This window comes from Columba livia, chromosome 2 (assembly GCF_036013475.1).
Source record: "Columba livia isolate bColLiv1 breed racing homer chromosome 2, bColLiv1.pat.W.v2, whole genome shotgun sequence".
In the NCBI taxonomy this organism is placed as follows: Eukaryota; Metazoa; Chordata; class Aves; order Columbiformes; family Columbidae; genus Columba; species Columba livia.
Window position 1 is genome coordinate 148,558,336 of NC_088603.1, and position 21,094 is coordinate 148,579,429.

At 41.0% G+C, this 21,094-nt stretch overlaps 1 protein-coding gene across 12 annotated transcripts in view; it reads left to right on the forward strand.

Annotated features, from left to right (window-relative positions):
- Positions 1 to 1,325: 1,325 nt before the first annotated feature.
- Positions 1,326 to 21,094, forward strand: part of COL14A1 (collagen type XIV alpha 1 chain) — a 127,143-nt gene continuing 107,374 nt past the window's right edge. For 5 of the 12 annotated variants that reach the window (XR_010470762.1, XM_065054333.1, XM_065054336.1 and 2 more), the window contains exons 1-5: positions 1,405 to 1,572; positions 5,240 to 5,355; positions 10,740 to 10,856; positions 11,698 to 11,841; positions 15,073 to 15,159. Coding sequence is in view for 11 of the 12 variants with exons in the window: in XM_065054333.1 (XP_064910405.1) it covers positions 5,274 to 5,355; positions 10,740 to 10,856; positions 11,698 to 11,841; positions 15,073 to 15,159 (430 nt within the window). In the remaining variant the exon portion in view is untranslated. Of the gene's footprint in view, positions 1,573 to 2,637; positions 2,754 to 5,239; positions 5,356 to 10,739; positions 10,857 to 11,697; positions 11,842 to 15,072; positions 15,160 to 21,094 lie in introns of those variants that run through there. The other 7 variants (XM_065054339.1, XM_065054342.1, XM_065054341.1 and 4 more) reach the window with 4 other exon arrangements.

Genomic DNA, 21,094 nt, shown 5'->3' on the forward strand with positions numbered 1-21,094 from the left:
ATAGTTATGGAATCTATTTACCGGTCAGCAGGATCCTCAGGACTTTCCACTGAGTCCCAGTACTCCGACCAGCTGCAGCCACAGGGTGGTGCTCATGGACTTTGCATTCTACGTTATAAATCCGGAAAAAAAAAAAAATGAGAGAAAGGGAGCCAAATTCTCCCTTTGGCAGGCTGCTCCTTGTCCTGCCCTGATTTATCTCTCTACATTTACCAAGTCTTGAAGGGCATTGCAAATAGATGTATCCATCTGCTTCCTTGTCTTCTGGATATTATTGTTTAGCTATATACATAAATCAGGGACTGAAAAGGTACAAAATATATCACATTTAGCATCGATAAGCTGAACTTCTTATTGCTTCAGAGGAGTTGTTATCTTGCGGCTTATCTCTTCTTGACTGGTACAAGTCTTGCCATTGCACACAGCTGGCGGTGCAAAAGAATAACTGCAGATGACAGGATCTCCCGATTCCTAGAGCTGGGAGATGCTTTTCAGATCTAAGAATGCTTTTTAACCTTTGCTATAGAAAACAACTGCACTTAAAGAGTTTTTTTAAAAAGCTGCAGTTTTAGTGGAAAGATACCTGTGCACTGTGAATCTGGACATGAGTCTGCAGCACTGTGGAATCCTACTCAACAACAATAGGTCTTGCTTTACAGTCACTGTCATCTCCCTGGGACTTGCTGCCTTCCCCTTCCCTAAAAGGGGCTCCTATTTTAAGAAAGGGTTGCACATCTCTTGTTTCACCTATGCCTGTTGTTTCTTAACTAAAATCCTTCAGTGATTTCATTTGTAACTGTATACAGATGACCAGGCATGTTGAAATTAATATTTTCATTCACCTCTTAAATTCTTGGGACTTTGTGAGCAGTGGCCTTAATTGTAAATTCAGTGGGGTATACCGTAAAGATACTCATATTTCTATATGAATATTGATTCTGCAATTGCACATCCCCACTGCAGTGTCTGTACATATGGCAAGAATGTGCATATGTACTATGACGCTTTTAATCAAGGTTTATACTAAGCCAGACAAGTACTGGAACACTTTAATATAAATATTTCCCCGATGAATCATTAATCTACACATCGCAATACCCGGCACCGGGGGATACTTGCATTCCAAGCCGTACTGCTTGACACCTTTTAAATCACTTAAAACGAAGTGAACGAGAAACTTCGGGGAGAGGGAAGTGAGTTAAAAAGTAGCAAAACCAGAAGAAAGATGACACTGACAAGCCCAGCACCTGCGCTTGTAACGCTGCCCCAAACCCGCCCCGCCGGGGTCCCACCCCGGCCCTGCCTCCCCGCGCACCTGGCCGCGCCCCCGCCGCGGAGCTCGGGCTCGGGGGCGGAGGCACCGCTCATGCCTCTTTCCCCCACCCCTTCTTTCCACTTTCTGCGCTATAATTGCCCGCCTCCTTTCGCTCCCTTTTTGCCTTATCAGATGCGGCGCGGCGAGGGGAAGAGCGGCCAGAGGGGAGGGAAGCGGCGCTCCCGCAGCCGGCTCAGCACCCGCAGCCCCGCCTGAGCGCACCCCCAGCGGCCGCTCCCCCGCTGGTGTCTGCGCAGGTCGGTGTGAGCTCCGCGTCGTCTCCTTCGAGGGCTGGGGCGGGGGGCTGGCTCCGGGGAGATAAAGCCGGTGGAGGGGTCAGGAGCGCTTCCCGCACACCTGCCCGGCCACCACCGCGGCGGCCGGCGCGAAGCCCCGGAGGGGAGAGCTGTGTGAGGATGGAGGGGTGGGAAGCGGCGCACCTGGGGCGGGGAGGGGGAGCTCCTTAGAAACTGCTGCAAAAGCCTTTCTTTTATAAATAATCATAATTACAAAGTAACCGGCCGCTCTTTAAAACGGAGGGTCTGGTTGCTGCCTGCATCGCCCCTGCGGGTGCATCCTCCCTGCCGCGGCACGTCGGAGCAGATCGCTGCGCCCCGGCTTCTCAGCCTGGGGGGAATATTGCAGCGGGGTCTGCTGGGGGCTGCCAGCGGGCCGCTGGGTTTCTCAGGCCCCGACCCTCGCCTCAGCTCGGCGGACGTAACGCACTCCCCGCTGCCCTTTTCTGAACTTGCGTGGGAATTCGCGTGGGAGGCGGGGGCTCAGGAGCGGCGCCGCGTTTGTGAGCCGCGGCCCCCGTGTCTGCGGGGGCTGCGGGAGGCGAGCGAAACGCGCCCGCCGTGTCGCGGCACCGCCGGCGGGTCTGTCAGAGCCGGGGCGGAATCCCCGCCCCGCCGACTCCTCCGCGCTTTCCCGCCCGTCCCGCGTGGGGGCGGCCATGACGGCGGGCCCGGCGGCTCCCTCGGGGCCGCGGTGGTGCCGGGGCAGGTCGCGCTTTTCCTTTCGCCCAGTGGGATGTCGAGCCGAGAAGCGGGTGCCCGTTCCCGGGCAGCGGCTGGACGCAGGGTCACACCGCTCCGTAACGAGCTACCGAGAGGGCTGGTGCGCGGGAGGGCAGCGCTAACCTGCCAGCCTCGGGGAGAGGTGCCAGGGCTGCGCCCAGGCGGCTCAGCCTCCTTGCCGGGGCGGCACAGAGCATGAAGACGTCCCTGGGGTTTCTCCAGTACTGGGGCACCTCGAAGACAGGTTGTTCCCTCGGGAGAAGGTGCCCCGTTCCTGGGGAGCCGGCCTCAGGGAGCAGCTGTGGGCACAGGGGGAGCGGCGCTCACCCCACGGGAACGGCTCTTGGCTTGGGAAAGTTCGGCCTCTGTTCCCAGAGGTGTTCTGTCAGATAACTGCCCTACCAAATACTTAATAGAAGGTGAAGTAGATAAAAAGCAGGGGGAAGAGAATGTTTCTTTTTGTTCCCAGGTGATGTCAGCCACAAGGTGGCTACAGACGGGCAGTTGCCTTTCCTAGTTAAGCGGAACCGTGAAGTGTGGGTTATTGTAGAGGTGAACTTATGCCTAATTTAGCTAGCATCAGTCGTATGTATCCAATAAATCTTACTTGTCTGTGCAATGGCTTTTCTGTAAAAGGAAGAGTAGACAGTATTTCTACGTAGGATTACCTGCCAGTATTTATAGCTCTTGTTTGGGAGGAGTATTTATATCAAATCTAGCAGACTGGGAACTGAGCCACCGCTGTGTGTGAATATTTTAATATCTGGGTTATTACATGCTAAGAAATCCTCATGTTGTCAGTGGTGTCTACATTGAAGAGTAAGTTGTATGCTGCTCTTTAAGAGTCTACATTTACTTGATCCTGGTTGTGTTTCTGAGTGAGGGGAGAAGCCTCAACACCCCATGTGAGATATACAAAGGATGTATTTGAGACTGTTTAAGACTTGACTGTCTTCATTCTTCCTATTGCCTGTCACTGGGCAACTGTCTGCTGACTTTGCTGGCGAGTCTGGATCTAGTCCCTGAGTGTCTGACTCTTTGTGTTCATGTACTAGGAAGCCTGGGCACTTTGCTCAGGCTTCTGAATTCCATCTGGAGGACGTGTCCTAAAAACTGGGCGTAGCAATCCCTAAGTTTCTGGTAGACATCTTTGTTGTGGAATCTAGCTATTTATCTCTGTCTTGAGAGATTTATACTGTAAGAGATGGATTGAAAAAAAAAATATATATATTTAAGTAGTGTGAAATTTGTTGATAAATTGGCTAAAACTTAAGTAACCTTTTGTGGGGATGGAATTCACAATGATTAAGCCTCCTATATATTATGCTTCTTGGCGACATATCAAGCATTCATGACTAGGATTTGCAACAGTAGACCTACCAAATCCTGGGATAACTATGGCAAATTGTAAATACTTGGAGAGGAGATGTAGGTCTAACCTGTTATGTGTTTAATAATGGTTGAGGTGCTTCAGTCTGCTTTTTCTGTTGGATAGTGGTTGAACCACTTGCTTTGTGCAATCCTCAGAAGACAAAGAAAACATGGAAGGCAAATTCAATGATGGTATATTGGGAATTTTAGTAGAAATGACACAAAAAGTAAATGGGAGAGACCTGCAACACAGAAACACATAAACCAAAATTTACCAAAATAAACCTTTGAATGTTGACTCTCTGTTGACAACAAGAAATCTACTGTCAATTATCTTAATTTAATTCTCCCATAAAATATTAACAGGAGGGGGCAGCAAAAATTCTTCTTCTTTGCCCAGAAAACTGACTAAAACTAGTACAGTGTAGTTGAGTGATAAGCATTTATAAGCACAGTGTTATGAACATGTTGATGTATTTTGGGGTGTTTTTATATGTGTTGAATAACACTACTGGAAAATGGTAGAGGCCAAGTTCAGATAGTGAAATGTGTACTGTTATAACCTAGCTTCTATGGGCAGATAAATTATTCCTTCTGGAACTTGTGCATTGGCATCAGAATTGCTTCCTTTTACCCAACTAGTTCACCTAGGGCTACCTTGAATATTCATATAGTGCTGCACTCTGAAGTGTTGATGTTCCTAACTGATTAATGTAGACTAAATATTTTTGACCATAGTATTACCTGCAAATAGAATTAGTGCTTACTCAGCTGATACCCTGTACACCTTCTGAGCTGTGTCTGCTTTAGTCACTGTAAGGACCAGGGAGTAAAACAGAGAACAGAATAAGCTGAATGATAGGGAAAGAAAAATTTAGTAAGGTGTAGAGAACAGTGAGAAGAGGACTCGTGTTTCCTCAGAACGAAGTTCTGCCTTTTTTGACAACTGATGTGCGAAGTTGGTCAGTTGAACCGATGAATGATTATTTCACTGGGGTTATTGAGTACACACATATGCTATTTTATGTTAGGCTTGCAGGGCAGTTCTCATCTTGTGTGCTGTTTGTTTGTTGTTTATTTTATTTATTACAGAATCCTGAAATACGTAATTTAGCATTCCATTTTGGATGCTTTCTGTATGTAAAGTGGATAACACTTTAAGTCTTTGTTATTGAGAGCTTCAGAGTTCTCTACCACTGACAGATAAGGTGCTTGTGACACTGGATTGTACCCATTTTACCTTGTTACACATAGCAAACTACTTCCAGTACTAACATATGCTTAGCAAAGAATATCAATTTTCTCTTCACAAATTTTCAGAACTCTTGAGTAGCCCAAATGATTAGTTTTGTCCCTTTCAGGTAAAATATGTTTTGGTTATTAAACTGCTGTCAGGATGAAATCTTGGCTCCACTGATTTCTTTGACAAATGCCTAATTTTTTTAATGGAATCCAGATTCTGCCCACATTTTCATTAAAGTGGTTGCCTCATCTTTGCAGGTTTAATAATCCTTTGTGTTCTATGTGTTTTCAGACCTGCTGATACTGTGTATATTGAGAGGAAGAAGATGCTTTGTCGGTATGAGATAAAGAGCTGTTTCCTCTTTTTAGCTGTCACGGCTTGCTTCATCAGTGATGCCCAGGGCCAAGGTAAGCCATAAATAAGAAGACAGAGCTTTTCACTCTCATGTACAGAAATAAACTTTCTTATTCCAATGCAAGTGTTGCTTCCCTCTTAGTAGGATGTGGATCTGCTACTACTGAAATGAAACAGGAGTTTTGCAGGTGATCTCAGGGGAGGAGTAGAATTGTGTTCATGTGTGCACTTTGAACTCAAATCTTTGTATCTCAAATAGCATACATCTTTTTGCAAATTCAGGTGTCTCAAAATGAGTTATATAGAACATTTTTACACTTATTTACATGAAAGTACTGATCAGAAATTGCTGTAACTGTTTTCTATGTAATCAAGTAAGTTTGATGGACCAACTATAATACTAAGCTCATATGGAATGTGTATTTTTTTTCCTTGTTGGAACAGTAGCTATTGTAACACTTACATCATACAGTATTGCACAGGACTGTTAAATGTCACAGATTACTTCTACAGGTTTTTTTTTTTATCTCCTTTGTGCATATTAAAAGATACTGCTGAGATTGTTAGGCTTAAATACTTGTTGGATTGTATTGATAGTGGTTTGACTTCTAGAGAAAACGTATTATGTTGCTTAGGGAAGAAGAGAGGAAGAATGCCAATGAACATTTATGATTTCTAAAGAAAGATGTTTCTCTCAACTTTATATTTATGTAATCCCTTTGATGTATGACTGCATGGGCATAACTGGGAGCAGAATTTGATCCTGGGGCTCTTCTGAAGTGTCTTGTATGATGCATTATTCATGAGCACATTCAGAGACTAGCGGCAACCCAAGGCTCTCCAAGGTCTGGTAAATGCAAGTAGCAGCGCTGTCCTGTCTGCGTGGCACTCAGGTGCTGGGAAAGCATCCCATCCTGTCTCATCCCATCCCGGATGTTTGGGAATCTGCGGGTGTTTTACAAGCCTCTCCCAGAACTTAGGGACACATGTAAGCAGTAATATTTAATGTGGGCGATGTGAGGTGAATGAAGAAATACGTGTTCCCAATGTTCAACACGTCAGCTCTGGTCAGAAATGAGGTCCAGAATGTTTGACTTAATGAGCCGATAAAGCGAAGCATATGGTTAGTCTTCTCTCTGTGTATTTCAGTCCTGATACATATGGTTAAGATTTGCAAAATGGGACTGGGGATTGAGATCTATCTCCAGAATGTTTTGCAAAATTCCTTTAGCTTGGAAACAATACTCTTCCCTCAACTATGTGTTTGGTTTTTTGTTTGTTTCATTTTTTAATTGTCAAACTGTTAATGAATGAAGGTCAGTGAAAGTTTTTTCCATCGCACCAGCAGAAGCTAGTGTTGGTGTAGTTGCTAAATGAAGAACAATACTTCCCTTGTACTCTTTCAGCAAGCATCAGCTGCTGAATGCTGTCAGCAGTGTGGTACTAAGCTGAGTGGACTATTGCCTTGGCCCCAAATGACTGTTATTGAATGAAGTGATATGAAATCTCTATTCCATGTTCACAGGAGAAAAATATCTCTTGCTACACTTAAAGTAATAAGATGTTTCTCAAATCCTTTCTTTCTCAAGGTTGGCACCCCTTGCAGTAAACTCTTCATGCAGCTGGCTAGCTATTGACAATTTAATGCAGCACTAACAGTGTGTTTGTCTGTTTTAAGAAATTGTACACTCTGCCAAGGTGTAGGAAGTGCTGGTATTAGTTGCAACTTGTGTTTCCTTCCTTTGGCAAAGATGCTCAGGTAAAGGTGTGTAATGTGACTTCTTGGAAACGAGAACGTGTTTGAGAGACTGAAGTCAACATGCCTGAAGCTACAACTTATTTCTTCAACTGTGGAGTTATCCTTGTTGAGCTATGTGGTGTTATCTCATTTGTTGCCTGAATGCCATATAAACCAGATTGTTCTTGACTAAAAACTGAATGGCACTGTTATTCTTTCATCACTGCTGTTTCTTCCTCATTCATAATAATTTCACTTAATCTACAGTAACAAAAAATCCAGCTTTTGTTTACTTATATTCTTATATAGTACATAAAAAATAGCACTGGGCAAGACAAATACTTTAGAATTTTCCATTTATTCATAAAGTAACTTGCTTTAAGAATTTTTCTTGTTTCAAAATGGAAACTATTCTTTGTATAGCAATAATATACATGTGTTGCTATTTTAATTGCAGTGCATATTAACTTCTTCAATTCTTAAAACAAAAATAAATTGGAAGCCACAAAGTTTATTTAGTATCCAGTCTTGGAGCACTGGATGTCTTCGAGCTGCACACATGCAGTTTATGGTATATTTCCTTTCCATTAAGATACTGAATAGTTCAAAACACTCATTGCCTAGTTTTCCACAAGAGTCATGAATTAGGAGTACTAAATCATCTGATGGCATAAACCAGAGCCTTGAACTTGTCTGTAGTTTTCTTTTGGGTGACTGCTCTAATGTTGCTGACGGCCATTCACTTTTGCATTCCTGTGAAACCACTTAACAAGCTCTAGCTACTGATTTTTATCAGTTAACTGACTCAGCTTGGATTAATTCTTTTCCCTTTCTGCAAGAAGTGAGATTTTGTTCCACAGAAAATAAAGGTCCAAAGAAATAAAGATACCCTCTTCAGGTTGGTGAATGTATAGTAATTCCCATCAATATTTTGTTGTCTGTTCAAGTGTTAGATTTTTAACTTCCTTAGCTATATGTACTTTTCTAAGCCAGAATGTTAGTCTTTGCACAACTAAGACACAGTTGAGTATCTGTCTGGTGAACAATTCTTTTTTTCCTTATGGTTAACTACTGTGTGGGATTGTCCATTCCCCTGCACTGTCACCTTTCATACAAAAATTGCCCAGTGAAAACTGACTAGTTCTGTAAAGACTGTTCTGGCACACTTTTCTAGTCTTTCATATTGTAACTCTGTAGTAAACAGAAAAACTTTTGGTGATTGTGTCCTCCTTTGCTTGTAAGATCTGTGATTGTTTTTTAGAGGGTCCCAAAATTTACCTGGTTTGGTGATGGCTAATAGCAATTAGGCCAGAACGAAGCTTCTTTGTTAGAAGGTGCTTTCATAAGCTGTTAAGTTGAATGTAGAACAGAATGGAATGACAGGGAAAGGATGAACATAGCGGAGACTGTCAACTCTGAAATTCTAAGACATTTTTTTAATCAATCCTTGGTGTTACTTTGTTCTCTCATTCCCCATGAAAATTTACCACTTCATCCTCATAAAATATGCAGTATTTTTATACTTGCATACTGTCATTGTGCAGAAGCTTATTCGCTATTCCTTAGGTGAAATAAATAATTAAAGGAATTGTATATTTTGCAAACTTCTAGCTATGATTTGTCACTCTTGGTTCATCCAGCCCCAATTTATTGTAATTTATGAACAGCTCAAAGACAGAATGAATCTTGAAAATGAATTAAAAGCTGTAATCCATAACCGTGGTCTGCTTGGCTTTCAAACTTTTTGCCATAGTTTTTGTCATTTTCTTACTATTATAGCATGCTGAATGTTCTTGCAGAAACCTGCCCAGCAAAACATTTTACTGTACGAGGGCCAAATTTTCAAAGAACTGATTTTCTATTTGCAGTGATTCCTGTACATACTCTTGCTTGCAGCCTCTCTTTCTCTGAACTTTGGGGAGGTGAGAGGCAGTCTGAAGATGAGCTCTGACAAGATTGGGGAAATGCTCTGTTTGGGTGGAAGCCCAGCGCTGCAACCCAGAACAATTTTGAGTGCGTGGAATTGGTGTTGGTTGTATTAAACCTACAGATTTTTACTTGTAAGACCCAAAACGCTTTTAGAAGCATTTAGAAACACAATCCCAAATCTCAAAAACCTGCAGCCTGCCTCTTTCCTCCTCCTTCTTTTTCCCCCTCAAACTCCTGGAAAAAGGAGCATGTAAGAAAAAGTAATCAGTTCGGGACAGGTCTTTGGCTGCTGCTGGTGCCAGAGCTGCACTGACTGTAACAGGTCAAATGGAGAGGCCAGAGACTTGGCTAGAACACTCTGCCCCTTGACTCATGCTCCATATGCTGTAATCCTTAAATCTCAGAAATATCATGGGAAATATTGGCTTAGTATATTGAGTGGACCAACAAACTGTGGGCATGAGTGTAGTCAATTCGGAGCTCTTTTGGGGCCTGGGGTAAATAAATTTTAATTTTTCCGCTTCAGATTTCCCTTATTTCTTGGACTTATCAACAGAAACCTTAAGGGTGGTAGTGGCAGAGGCATCAGGGTTTGGAATAAAGGAAGAAGTTCGGGGGGGCTGTGGAGGTAGTGGGAAGGGGAGGAGTAAGCTTGATGGAAGAGTTTGCTAAGCTTTTCTAGCCCTTTGTGTTGCTCAACCCCTGGATAGTTTCCTTGGCTGCCTTTCCCTCTACATTTGTTAGTTCTCTGTGGGCCAAACCCTATTCAAATATATCAAAGTTTTCCTTGTATTGACAGCCTTGGATACCCCAGGCTGCGCACCTAACAGCTCTGCTTCAGTTATTTGCTGTGAAGAAGGGATGTGGCTCCCTGGAGCAGAGCAGAAATGCTGTGTAGAGTGTTGTCCAACATCAGTGGAGCTTGCCTGAGCAGAGAGATGCAAATAATTCATGTACATCATCACAATATTGCTGATATTGCAGTAACAACGTAGGGTGGATTTTCCATTTGTTTTTCTGTGTGTTGCTTCACTATCACCTCTTTCTCAATAATTTCATGCTTTTATTCATTTCACGTGCTGCTTCTATTTGAAACCTAGGTGATGGCACAATATAAATAGAAGACAGATTTGCTTACTGTCTCCAGATTGCCCCTGCCTAAATCTCAGCTGGCCTGTGCATGCCTGCTAGTCTTTTAGGCTGAAGCAGCGCTCGCTGCTTGGCAAATGTGTTTGCTACTTAGGCCAGGTTTGCAAATTAAGCAGCTGAAGTTTCCTCTGCCTTGTGCATGCGTATCTTTTTTCTTGGTTACTGTGTCTTCACAAGGCTTTGAAAGTTTGGCCCTGAGTGACCTTAAATGTGGAGAAACGCCCACAGTAATGCGAGGTAGATGAGGCTAAGTAATGCATATTGTCAGTGTGAGTAAGGAGAGCAATTTTAATTCCCATATATTAACAAAGAGCATTTTTGTTACCAGCTTTGCCTGCTAGAGTCTTAACATCTAACACTGTTTGTCTTTCTGTCTTCTGCTGTTAGGTTGTTAGTTTGTTTTTATAGAGAGATAAAAGGTATGTCTGAGGGAAGTAGTGCACCTGGGGATATTGTTTTACAAACTAATAAACTGATGTATGTGACATTTTGAATAACTTGCATCCTTTATCATTAAAACTTTGTGTCGTCTTATTATCTGTGTTAATTTTTATGTTCGTTTGAAATTGGTGGTTGCTTTTTATTTGAATTTAAAATGTTGTTTTCTTTGCCTACTTACAGTGTCCCCACCGACAAGACTCAGATACAATGTAGTCAGTCCTGACAGCGTACAGATCTCTTGGAAAGCCCCCAAAGGGCAATTCACTGGTTATAAGCTGCTTGTCACTCCAAGTTCAGGTAAAACAAAAATCTGTATGTTCTCTTTTAAAATGAAAGGGCTGTCGTTGTAAGGCTGAGGAGTTTTTTCTTATGTCAATATCATCCTTCAGGACTAAGGAACTGTGTGGATAATGTAGATAATAGACAATTGGCTGGTCAATAGAAGAGAGAAATCAACCTCACTGGAGGGTGGCTGTAGGCAGAGAATATGAGAATTGAATGCTTAAGATAGAAGAAGTGGGTGGATGCAGTTTAGCTTATGCAGTGCTTTGGAATTGTCACTGGTCATCCGTATTTGCGTTCCTTTCTTCCAGTTGGGGTGTAAGGAAGTCTAGGAAGTGTTCAAAGGAGAGCACAGGAACCCTATTTCAGTCAAAGCTTTGAGGTGGATCTCACTGGGCGTTCTCCCATAGTGAGCTCCCCAGGAAAACCAAAAACATTTTAGATCAAACTTAAGAAAAAACTTTATATTTCAAATTTTCATTAAAAAAAAACAAACAGGCAAAGTGGCTGTATCAGGCTACCTGTGTAGAGGTACTACTTCTGTATATGTTTAAATTTAGATGTAGATACACTTTTAACACACAGCTAAAGTACAATATTTCTTCATTAACAGTTTTGCTGAGCACTGTGGCTGTTCTGCGAGGCACAGATACAAAGGCTGATGAATTGATTTAATTGTTTCTATCTAAGAAGACTTGGTCAGGCTGCCCTCTGGCCTGGCTGTATGTATAGTCCCAAAAGTGGGAACACTTAGGTCACTGTAGACCTTGAGATGGTTTTAAGTCATTACATTTACCATGCTATAAGAAATGCAAACAAAATTACATATTTGTGGGCTTCTTCTGTTCTCTTACAGGTGGAAAAACCAATCAATTAATTCTTCAAAACACTGCAACCAAAGCAATTATTCAAGGTCTTATTCCAGATCAAAACTATGCCCTTCAGATCATTGCGTTCAGTGAAGACAAGGAGAGTAAGCCAGCACAAGGCCAGTTCAGAAGTATGTGTCTTTTTATGCTTGATGTGCAGAATTTGTCAGATATTTAATGTAACTTATGAAATGTGACAAAGCCTGACACAAAGGGGGACAATGGAAAAAAGAGTTGTTTTCTGTGGTGGAAGGTTGAACAGAGCCACAGCTTTTAACTGGTACATATACAGCTGGAGGCCTGAACTGATCCAGTTGTTCTTGCGCAGAATATTTGGGCTGTCTTTGTTTCCATGGGTTTGGAATCCCTTTCTTCCTCATTCTGTTATGAAATTAGCCAGTATTTTGTGGAATAGAATCTTCAGTGAGTGAAATCAAGAAGGAAAGTGCTATATTCTGATACTTAAAAATTTCCTTCCCTTTGTCCAGCTTTTTATTAAAACATTCTTATAGTCATGCCAGCTGGCAACTAGTTGCTAGTTCAATGACACTATGAAAGACCAAATTCTTACTCATCTTCAGCTGTGAAATAGGTTTACAAGTTATACTTATGACTCTTTTATCTGACCTACACATACTTTCTATGTCTACCTCATAGTGAGATATATATATATATCTTCACTGATTTGTCTTGATCCACATCTTAAACAGTTCTATTGAATATTATCAGTGGAGACTGGGTTGGCAAAGACAAAAGTGTGACAATCTGGGAGTACAGTTGAAAGCTGAGTTCCCTTGATGTTGAAAATTTCTCCCTGTCATTGCTAAACCACCTTTCTCTTAGAACCAGCACAAGATAAAATATGGTGACTACTTGATCTGGTGTGTGTCAAGTCTTTCTAGCTTTTCATCACCACAGCTGTGTGGTTACTACTTTTTCTGTCTTGGTTAGGAAACCCACAAAACCACAGATTACTTCAGCATGAAAGAGCAGCTCACAGAAAGCTACACCAACTTCTACAATATTGGATGCAGCTGTTTTTTAAAGTACCTCTCTCCTCCAGGAAAAGTAGAGCTGGCCACTTGATTTAAGAATAGAGGGGTTATGTTTTCACCTGCAACAAGAAAGAGTATATGCAATAGAACATGTAGTACTTAATGAGGCTAGAGTTTCATATGATACCTTGCATGGGTAAAACCAGATACAGCAAGTATATAAATCCTTCTTTTTTTTCTTCTATCTTGTATTCCATGCTTTTTTTCCTCTTCTCTGACAAGTGGTCACTAATTCTCAAGATGAAAAAATGGTCAAACACATACAAAGCTTTGAGAATATCCTCTGGTTTAGTGCATTGGAAGTATGTTTTTAATATTGCTGAGCTGTAACTGATGTACAAAGAATTCTTAAGCCTAAAATAAAATTTTATTGTTAAGGATATTCCTCTTTATATAGCCAGGTATACTTTCTTTTTCTAATGCTGCTTGTAGGTTGTTGTACATAGTATGACATTAACAAAGATCACTGGGAATTTTTTTCCTTTGAAAATGCAGCTGTAAAAACATGCACTAGATAAGTTTTTTTTGTCTGTGTAAATATGTGAGTAAAGCTGGTGTCTTCCTTTCTGCTCTTTCTATGTGGTTAGCATTTTGACAGTTACAAATGGCTTTTCCAGATCCAGAAATATCTGTCAGGATGTGACCAGCTTGTCTTCTATGAACATTTTCAGACTTTGTACCGTTTCTCTGGGGTCTTAGTGCTCAAGGGCACTAGTGTCAGAGCAGACCTTCAAGCAGCTCCTTAGTTTGCTCTTAGCCCATTCTCAGAGGAACCTTCTCAGGAGGCCAAGCAATGGCATCCTTTTTGACTAGTATTTTTCTGGTAATTTCATCTCTTATTTTAATTAGACTTGTTTAAGTAAGGATTAAACCCAGATATCTGAGTTAGACCTGTTGTCATCATGGCTTTATCTGTAACCCAGCTAATAACCAAGATTTAACTGGGTAACATCTGACTCCTCAGCAAGCTTGGGGATCTGAATTTGCTTCTGATTCAGTTTCACAACCATTCACTAGAGGTGAAGTACAGGTACACATGCTATGTTAGTAAGGAGAGGAGTCAAAACTTCAGTTAATTTTCACCAGTTTTCCTACCTCTTCAAGTGGAGAGTGTGAGCTGTAGGTTCTGCAGAGGGTTATCACACTGAAATGGTCACAATCAGATGTTTGACAGTGGCTTATTGTTTTCCTAAGACCTTAGGATCATCTGGTGATTATATTTTCAATTGGAACATAAAGCACTCTTGGCTGTTTCAGATATTCCCATATACTATTGAGTAAATTAGCAAAATCCATTTGACGCTGGTTCCACTTCTGTAAAACAGAATAGGTGTGTTGTATATTTTATATCGTATGTTTCAAGAGGCAAATAGTCTTTTACCTTCTCACAGTGTTTTTTTTGAATGATGTAGCACTGAGAGACTCTGATCCTGGCTAAGACTCAGTGCTTGCTTGGGTGAATGTTGATCAATACAGCTCTACATAAACTAAAGATTTTAGTTAGAGCAAAATTTTATTTTCTGTGAAAGTTATCCTGTTTTTCATTCTTTTAAGCCCTTCCTGACATTGTAGACAGCTGGGGTCTTGACACCGATTAGCAATCTATGGAAATTCTGAAAGGATGTGTTTTTCACTTTACTCTAATACATGACTTGAGTGATGATTTTGCCAGAAACTTTCAGATTATGAGCAGAGATACTAGCTACTAATGTAATATTAGGAGCTGCTAATCAAGCTCCGTTCTGCTTGGCTGTTACAATTGTTTTGAGATGTAATAAGGGAGGTATCCCACCCCCTTGTGGGACAGGAAACTGTTGAAGTCTGAGTTTTGGAGCCACTTTGCTCGCATGGGAGTATTTAATGCCCTAAACACAGATTTGGGCAAGGGATCTAAGCTGATTTGTTAGAGGATAACGTAAGAGCTGGCTTATGCGCTTTTGCATTGAATGACTTGGAGTGGAACTCTGCAGCACTGGACGTTCCTCAGCGAGCTTTGCCAATTTTCTGGACTATATTTCCCGTACTGGATCCTGTCAGCGTGGGCTTAGGTGCTGATGTCAATGTATTTGGACTCTCCGGTGTGAGGAGAGTCACTTTTGAGAACTTTAATGATGATAGGATGGGGAAAGATTCATAAAAAGAATAAACCCAAAGGGAGGGAGGGAAAGCACAGTAACAATCACTTGTTACCTAAGCATATTGAAGATGTTGTGTTCAACTTCTTTATCTGGAAGAAGAAAATTATGTGCTTCTGACTGCACTGTTCCTAGTTTGATTGTTGTTTTTTTTTTCCTTCTTATTTTTCAGTTAAAGACATAGAGAGAAGAAAAGAAACAAGTAAATCCAAGGTGAAGGATCCAGAAAAAACAAATGCAAGCAAACCAGCTCCAGAAGGTCAGATCATGACACATGTGACTTATGTGACATTCTGAAAATAATCAGCTTTTTATTTAACTTGGCCATTGTATATATAGGGTTTCTTTAAGTCAGTATATTAAATCTAGTTCCCAGGGTTAAGTTAAATAAAAGAGAAAAATCAGTGTTTTCAGGAGTTGCTATAACAGAGGTATTGCTTTTAGTTCTGTGTTCTGCTTTATCACTTTATACAGTAAGCACTAAATACCACCATGAATAGCATAAAAGCAAGTCTTTGAATCTGCATTAAGAAATCATATTAGTTGTACTTTCCCACTGAGTGCACTTTGAGTAGTGAAGGAATCGTGCACTTGTGTGTAGATACATAATCATTCATATCATCTTGGCTGCAAGACAGACTTGCAGTATTAATTCCCACCTAGGGTCTAATTGGTATTATTGTATAATTAGTCAAATAATAACTTGATAGCTCTGTTCTAATATAGGTCATATATATGAAAATATTTGAAATATTTTGAGCAGAAAGGAGTTCATTTTGTCCAGATGCAAGGAGCCAGTCTTCTGGTGAAATACGGTTACTAGTAATGAGAAGCTTGTCTAGTATGGACGGCAGAATCTATTTCAAGCTTAATATATAACTCTATTTCCTGTTGTTCTAAAATTCAAATAACATCTTTATGAAGTAACCCCAAGAGTAATTATTCCATTCAGTGCTTATTTACAATGTACAGAACAAGCACAGACGAGAATAGCTTGATATGACCTTAAATAGTCTGTGGATAAGTTTCATTTCTCCCATCCCTTTTAGCTCTGTCTCCTACTAATAAAAGTATCAAAGACCTCACCCAAAGCTCCTTGAAGCCCATGCAAATTTTTCTGACTTCAGTGGGTTTTTATTCTTACCATACATACTTATGTCATGTTGCATTTATTAACGCTATATAAGTTTGTTTCCATACAGCATTTTTCAAGCTGAAGCACCCTTGAGTTCATTGCCTTGGATGTGTTGAGGAAAATGTTAGCTAGTGTTTACAGTACTTAGAGAATCCAGTTGTACCCGCTAGTGCGTGATGGGATGGTGGATAGGTGATCTTTCCCTCATGCCTGGAGGAAGACTGAGCTGGAAGAAATGAAAGAACTTAAGAAGGAAAATGTGATTTGTTTTCTTAATGAAGGACAAGTGATAACAGTTGAAGGAGGGAAAACTGGACCTGTAATAGGAAAATCTTGATTAAATGCAGACAGAGGAAAGTGTCTGCCAGACTGTGGGAGAGGTTTTATGCTTTTTCGTGGAGTAGGGGCAAAGATACAGTTGGCGAGAGGAGAGGGGATCTGCAGTCTCTCCTTTTTTAGAATTCTTGTTTACTTGCAAAGTCTTTAGTCCAATTACTTTCGTCCTCCTCTCATGACTTCTTACTCATCTAAACTTTTTCAGTTGCATTAGGGCATCTTGTATCAGAGTAAAATAAACTTCCATCTAGAACTTGTGGAAAGCTGTGGTCTTACGCTTACTGTAGCAGGTTTTATTAGAGAATAAGGGTTTCAAAGATAGACAAAATCTAAAAAATTCTTGATCAGCTAAACTTACCAAAAAGAAAAAACACAATTCTAATTTATTAAAATTTTTTACTTTTTAGCCCTATTCCCAGCCCAGCTATATTTTAATGTAGAGTAATAGACCTTTTTCCTACTGTCTAGCTATTGCATATTTTTCCCTTTGCGCAGTATAATGATTATTCAAAGTGATGGAGATTCCAACTGAATGACTTCAGTGGGAGTAGGGTGAGAGTCCAAGCGAAAACATTGTGCAGAAATAACAGCATCAGCAAAAAATGCATAGCTGGGATAGAAGTGAATTCAGAATTGATACACAGAGAGTAATGGTATCAAAACTTTCCTAGTTTAATATATAAAGACTATTCCACCTCAAATTGAAATTGGATCAAAAATAATATCAGGAAAAGTCTTTGAAAGAAATAGATTAAAGAAATTAGAGTAAAATTTTATGGCAAATTCATGAAGAATAACTTGATCCTCTGCAGATGTTTGACAGGAAATGATTTGGCTATGACCAGAGGAATTCAGGCCAGCCGTTAATTGGATTCATAACAATTTAGTGTATGGCTAAATTTGGTGGATTTAATAGCAACCCTGATATATTCTGTGGTTGTGTTATATCCTTGATCAAGTTGGTAAGACCTTGGGAGTTAACACTACAAAAGAAATCATTATAACATCTTATCTGAAAACGAGCAATCTTTGCCCACAAAACAAATTGGAGGCAACCACTGTCCGGATTGGTATTGCCAGTGGTTGTGGCTTTTGCTCTTGTCTTGACTGAAAGAATAGCAAAAACCTATTTCACCATTTCTGCAAGCTTTAGAGTCAAGTTTTGATGTAAGGAGGTGCCTTCTGTGAACATCTACCCCACTTCTTACTGAAAGGTTTTCAGATAAGAACCTAGAGTGTCCTTGCAAGCATTAGAAAGGCAAAGGTCATCAGTCATTCTGTGTTTGGAGAATTGTCTGGCAAAATTCTCCAGCGGGAGTATTAGGAGAGATTTGACATTTAGTAGGACAGATAATCCAAAAATCAATGTTTTGGGACAAAACTTTTAAAGTGTGGTAATACATTTGTCAAAGCATGTGAAAAAGCATGTGGACTTTGTCAGTAATGCGAGGTCCAGTTTGAGTGTTATGGTAACTCTTGTGATCTGATCTACGTGTATCCTGCTGATTTCTTCTGAAAGGCATAATCATATAAATTTATTATTTATAAATACTTGGCTAATATATTTTCTTTAGGTTCACATAATATACCCCAGAAATTTCACTTTCAGTTTCAGTGGGACACATATTTCACCATAGCCATTCTACTCATAGAAACCAGCTCATCACTAAGAAATATGAAATGGATATCTGTATTAATGATTCCAGATGTTTCAAAGATTCTCACTCTTGTTTTCATCAGTGCTTTGGAGGACTGATTCTGCAGTGCTGTCTGCTATTTGATTACCAGCTGTCTGAGGCTATATATGCTGGGAGATGTGGATGTCTTCTCCTAACCTCCCAAATGTACCTTTTTCTTGTTTCTCAAAATTAGGTCATATTTGAGTTTTGCTCCATCTTTATGAAGCTCTGTCAGTGGCTTGGTTGTAATTTTTCCAGCAGCTTCAGTAACCTAGATTTAAATTTTTCTTTCTATTGTGTCCTGCCCATTCAAGTAGCTTGAAAAGATTTACTCCTTTTTTTTCCTACTCTAAGTACTATTCTCTTATCTCCAACAAACCTCCAGTGTATATTCAGCAATGTCATTGTGCCAAATTAATTCGGGTTTTTATGTCTAGCACTCATCCATCAAATGCTTAGTTTGTTTGATTTCCAGAAACCTCCTCTAGTTCTGCACAACCACTTTCAAGTCCTGTTGAGACTTTTTTCAATATTTTTCAGAACCTGCCAGTTTTCAGCTTGGCGATTTATCGCTGCTGCACGCTCATATTAATAATGTCAGGAACCTTTTCTCTTTCTCTCTGAGATAAAGTTCTCAGACTCGTCTTCTTTCAGCACACACCGATATTTGAGTACTTGTACCCTGGCACCTGTCCAAGTTCCTCAAGTACAAAGCTCCCTTCTGTACAGTCACAGGGGTTAATACATTCTCTACCTTCTCAGATGTTTTACAGTTTCTCAAAGAGCTTCTACGAGTGATTCTCTAATCAAATCCCTTTTGGGAGAGGAGAATCAGAGTGTTTTGACTATGTCCTGGGGAAAATATGCAACTATATCCTTTCTCTGTGTGTCTGAAATGTTTTTAGCCACCTATTTAAATAAAAACAACAAAACACTGAGGGCCTATTTTATTTTCTGTCTTGTGAACTTTATTTTTGGGTTTCTTAGTTGAGAGGTGTGGGGGGCTTAGCCTAGGCAAGCAGCCAAACCCCCACCAACTGCCTGCCCACTCTTCTCCCCAGCAGGATGGGGGAGAAAATAGGAAGAACAAGAGTGAAAAAGCTCATGGGTTGAGCTGGAAGGCAGGGAGACTGCTCACCAATGACTGTGGCAGGCAAACAGAGTTAACAGGGGAAAATTTACTTAATTTATTGCCAATTAAAATAATCTAAAAAAAATAGCAAATGGGGGTAGTGGGAAACAAGAATGACAAACATTAAAAGAACAGCTTTCCTCCTTGCTTTCCCAGGCTCAATTTGACCTCCTTCCTCCTCCCTTGTTGTCACTGCAGGTTATGCTCAGTCCAAGTCCCTTCAGGGAGGGAGCAGGCAGGGCAGGAGGGGTGCTGAGGGATTATTAGCAGGACACGGTGCTTTCTCTCTGCCATTCCTTTCTTCTCACACCTTTCTTCTCCTCTAGCGTGGGTCTCTCACAGGCTGCACCATGGAGCACCTCCTCCTCTGACCTTGGGTTCCCTCTGCTGTTTCTTACCTTTTCCCCCTCACCTCCTCCTCTCTCCATTTGGCATTTTCTGCCATTTCTTACATATGTTTTCCCAGAGGTGCCACCAGTTGTGCACAGGCACAGGGTGGCTTCTGGCCTCTTCCCAACAAGGCCACACCTGCAGCCTCCCTGATGCCAAACCTGGACACAGACACCCAATCTTAAGAGGTGCTCTGTTAATACTCCCCAAGAGAAAGGCATTGAGTATAGTCTTCAACCTGTCCTGTTCAGAAATTCCTTTCTGCAAATGATTTTGGACAGCATAGAGCATGTATGGACCAGATTTCTCTTCTGGATCATGTTTTCACAGGATAAGCCTTCTACAGACTGTAGAATATATAAAAGGATGAGAAATAAGCTGTCATGAAAGACTCTGATTTATGTCTGATGTAGTGTAGCAGTTACTTTCTCATCATAAAGTGCATGTAATAGAGTCATCTAGTAAATATGATTTGTTAGGGAGGTCAGAGATCTTCACTGCACAGTACAGAATGTGCTGGTTACTTCAACTTTCTCAAATGAAAAATTGCATTTCATCCCTGGAGCAAGTCCTTTAGGGGCAGATGTGTGTTGTGTTGGTTTTTTGTTGCTTTTTGCCTTTTTTTTTTTTTTTTTTTTTTTTTTTTTTTAATACCAGTTCCTATGAAAATCTAGTGATGTGTGGCCTAGTTAAAAATCCTGGGAGAATGGCAACTTTTAAAATCCCTTGGATGCTTCTTTCTGATGGGGTCACCTTTTTCACATGCAAGGACCCAGAGTGGTAGAATGTTACCTGAGCTGCCTGGGCTGGTATGGGGCCAGCTGGATGACCTGAGAAAAGAGGTATTGCCCCTCAACTCCCTGCCCAAACAGAGTATACAGGAGGAAGCCCTAGGATAAATCAAGTGATAGTAAAAGCTAGATCTGAGTTTCTCATAATGGAAGCCTGAGAGAAGCAGGTAGAAGTTTAGGAAAGATTCATAGCTAATCTGTTGCATCATGGCTATAGAAAGGACAACTTGGGAATAGAAGAATTAGGCCCTGGGGGAGTGAAAAATAATGTAGAAATCATAGTGGGCCTCAGAAACAGGAAAAAAAACCCCACAGAAGCTCTTTTTAGTGAGCTGCGTAATGCCATATCTTGTCTGCCACAAAGTATAGTAGAAAGGTGCAGATGCAAGGTTGTATTATCTGTATATAGTTAATATAACATGAACTGACCAGGCAGCAGTTCTAACATGAACTTGCTGCAGGCTCAGGGAAGAGTGGCTGGAAAGCTGCCTGGCAGAGATGGATCTGGGTGTGTTGGTTGACAGCTGGCTGAACATGAGCCAGCAGTGTGCCCAGGTGGCCAAAAAGGCCAACAGCATCCTGGCTTTTATCAGGAATAATGTGGCCAGCAGGACTAGAGAAGTAATTGTGCCCATGTACTCAGCACTGGTGAGGCCGCACCTTCAATCCTGTGTTCAGTTTTGGACCCCTCATCATAAGAAGGACATTGAGGTGCTGGAGAGAGTGCAGAG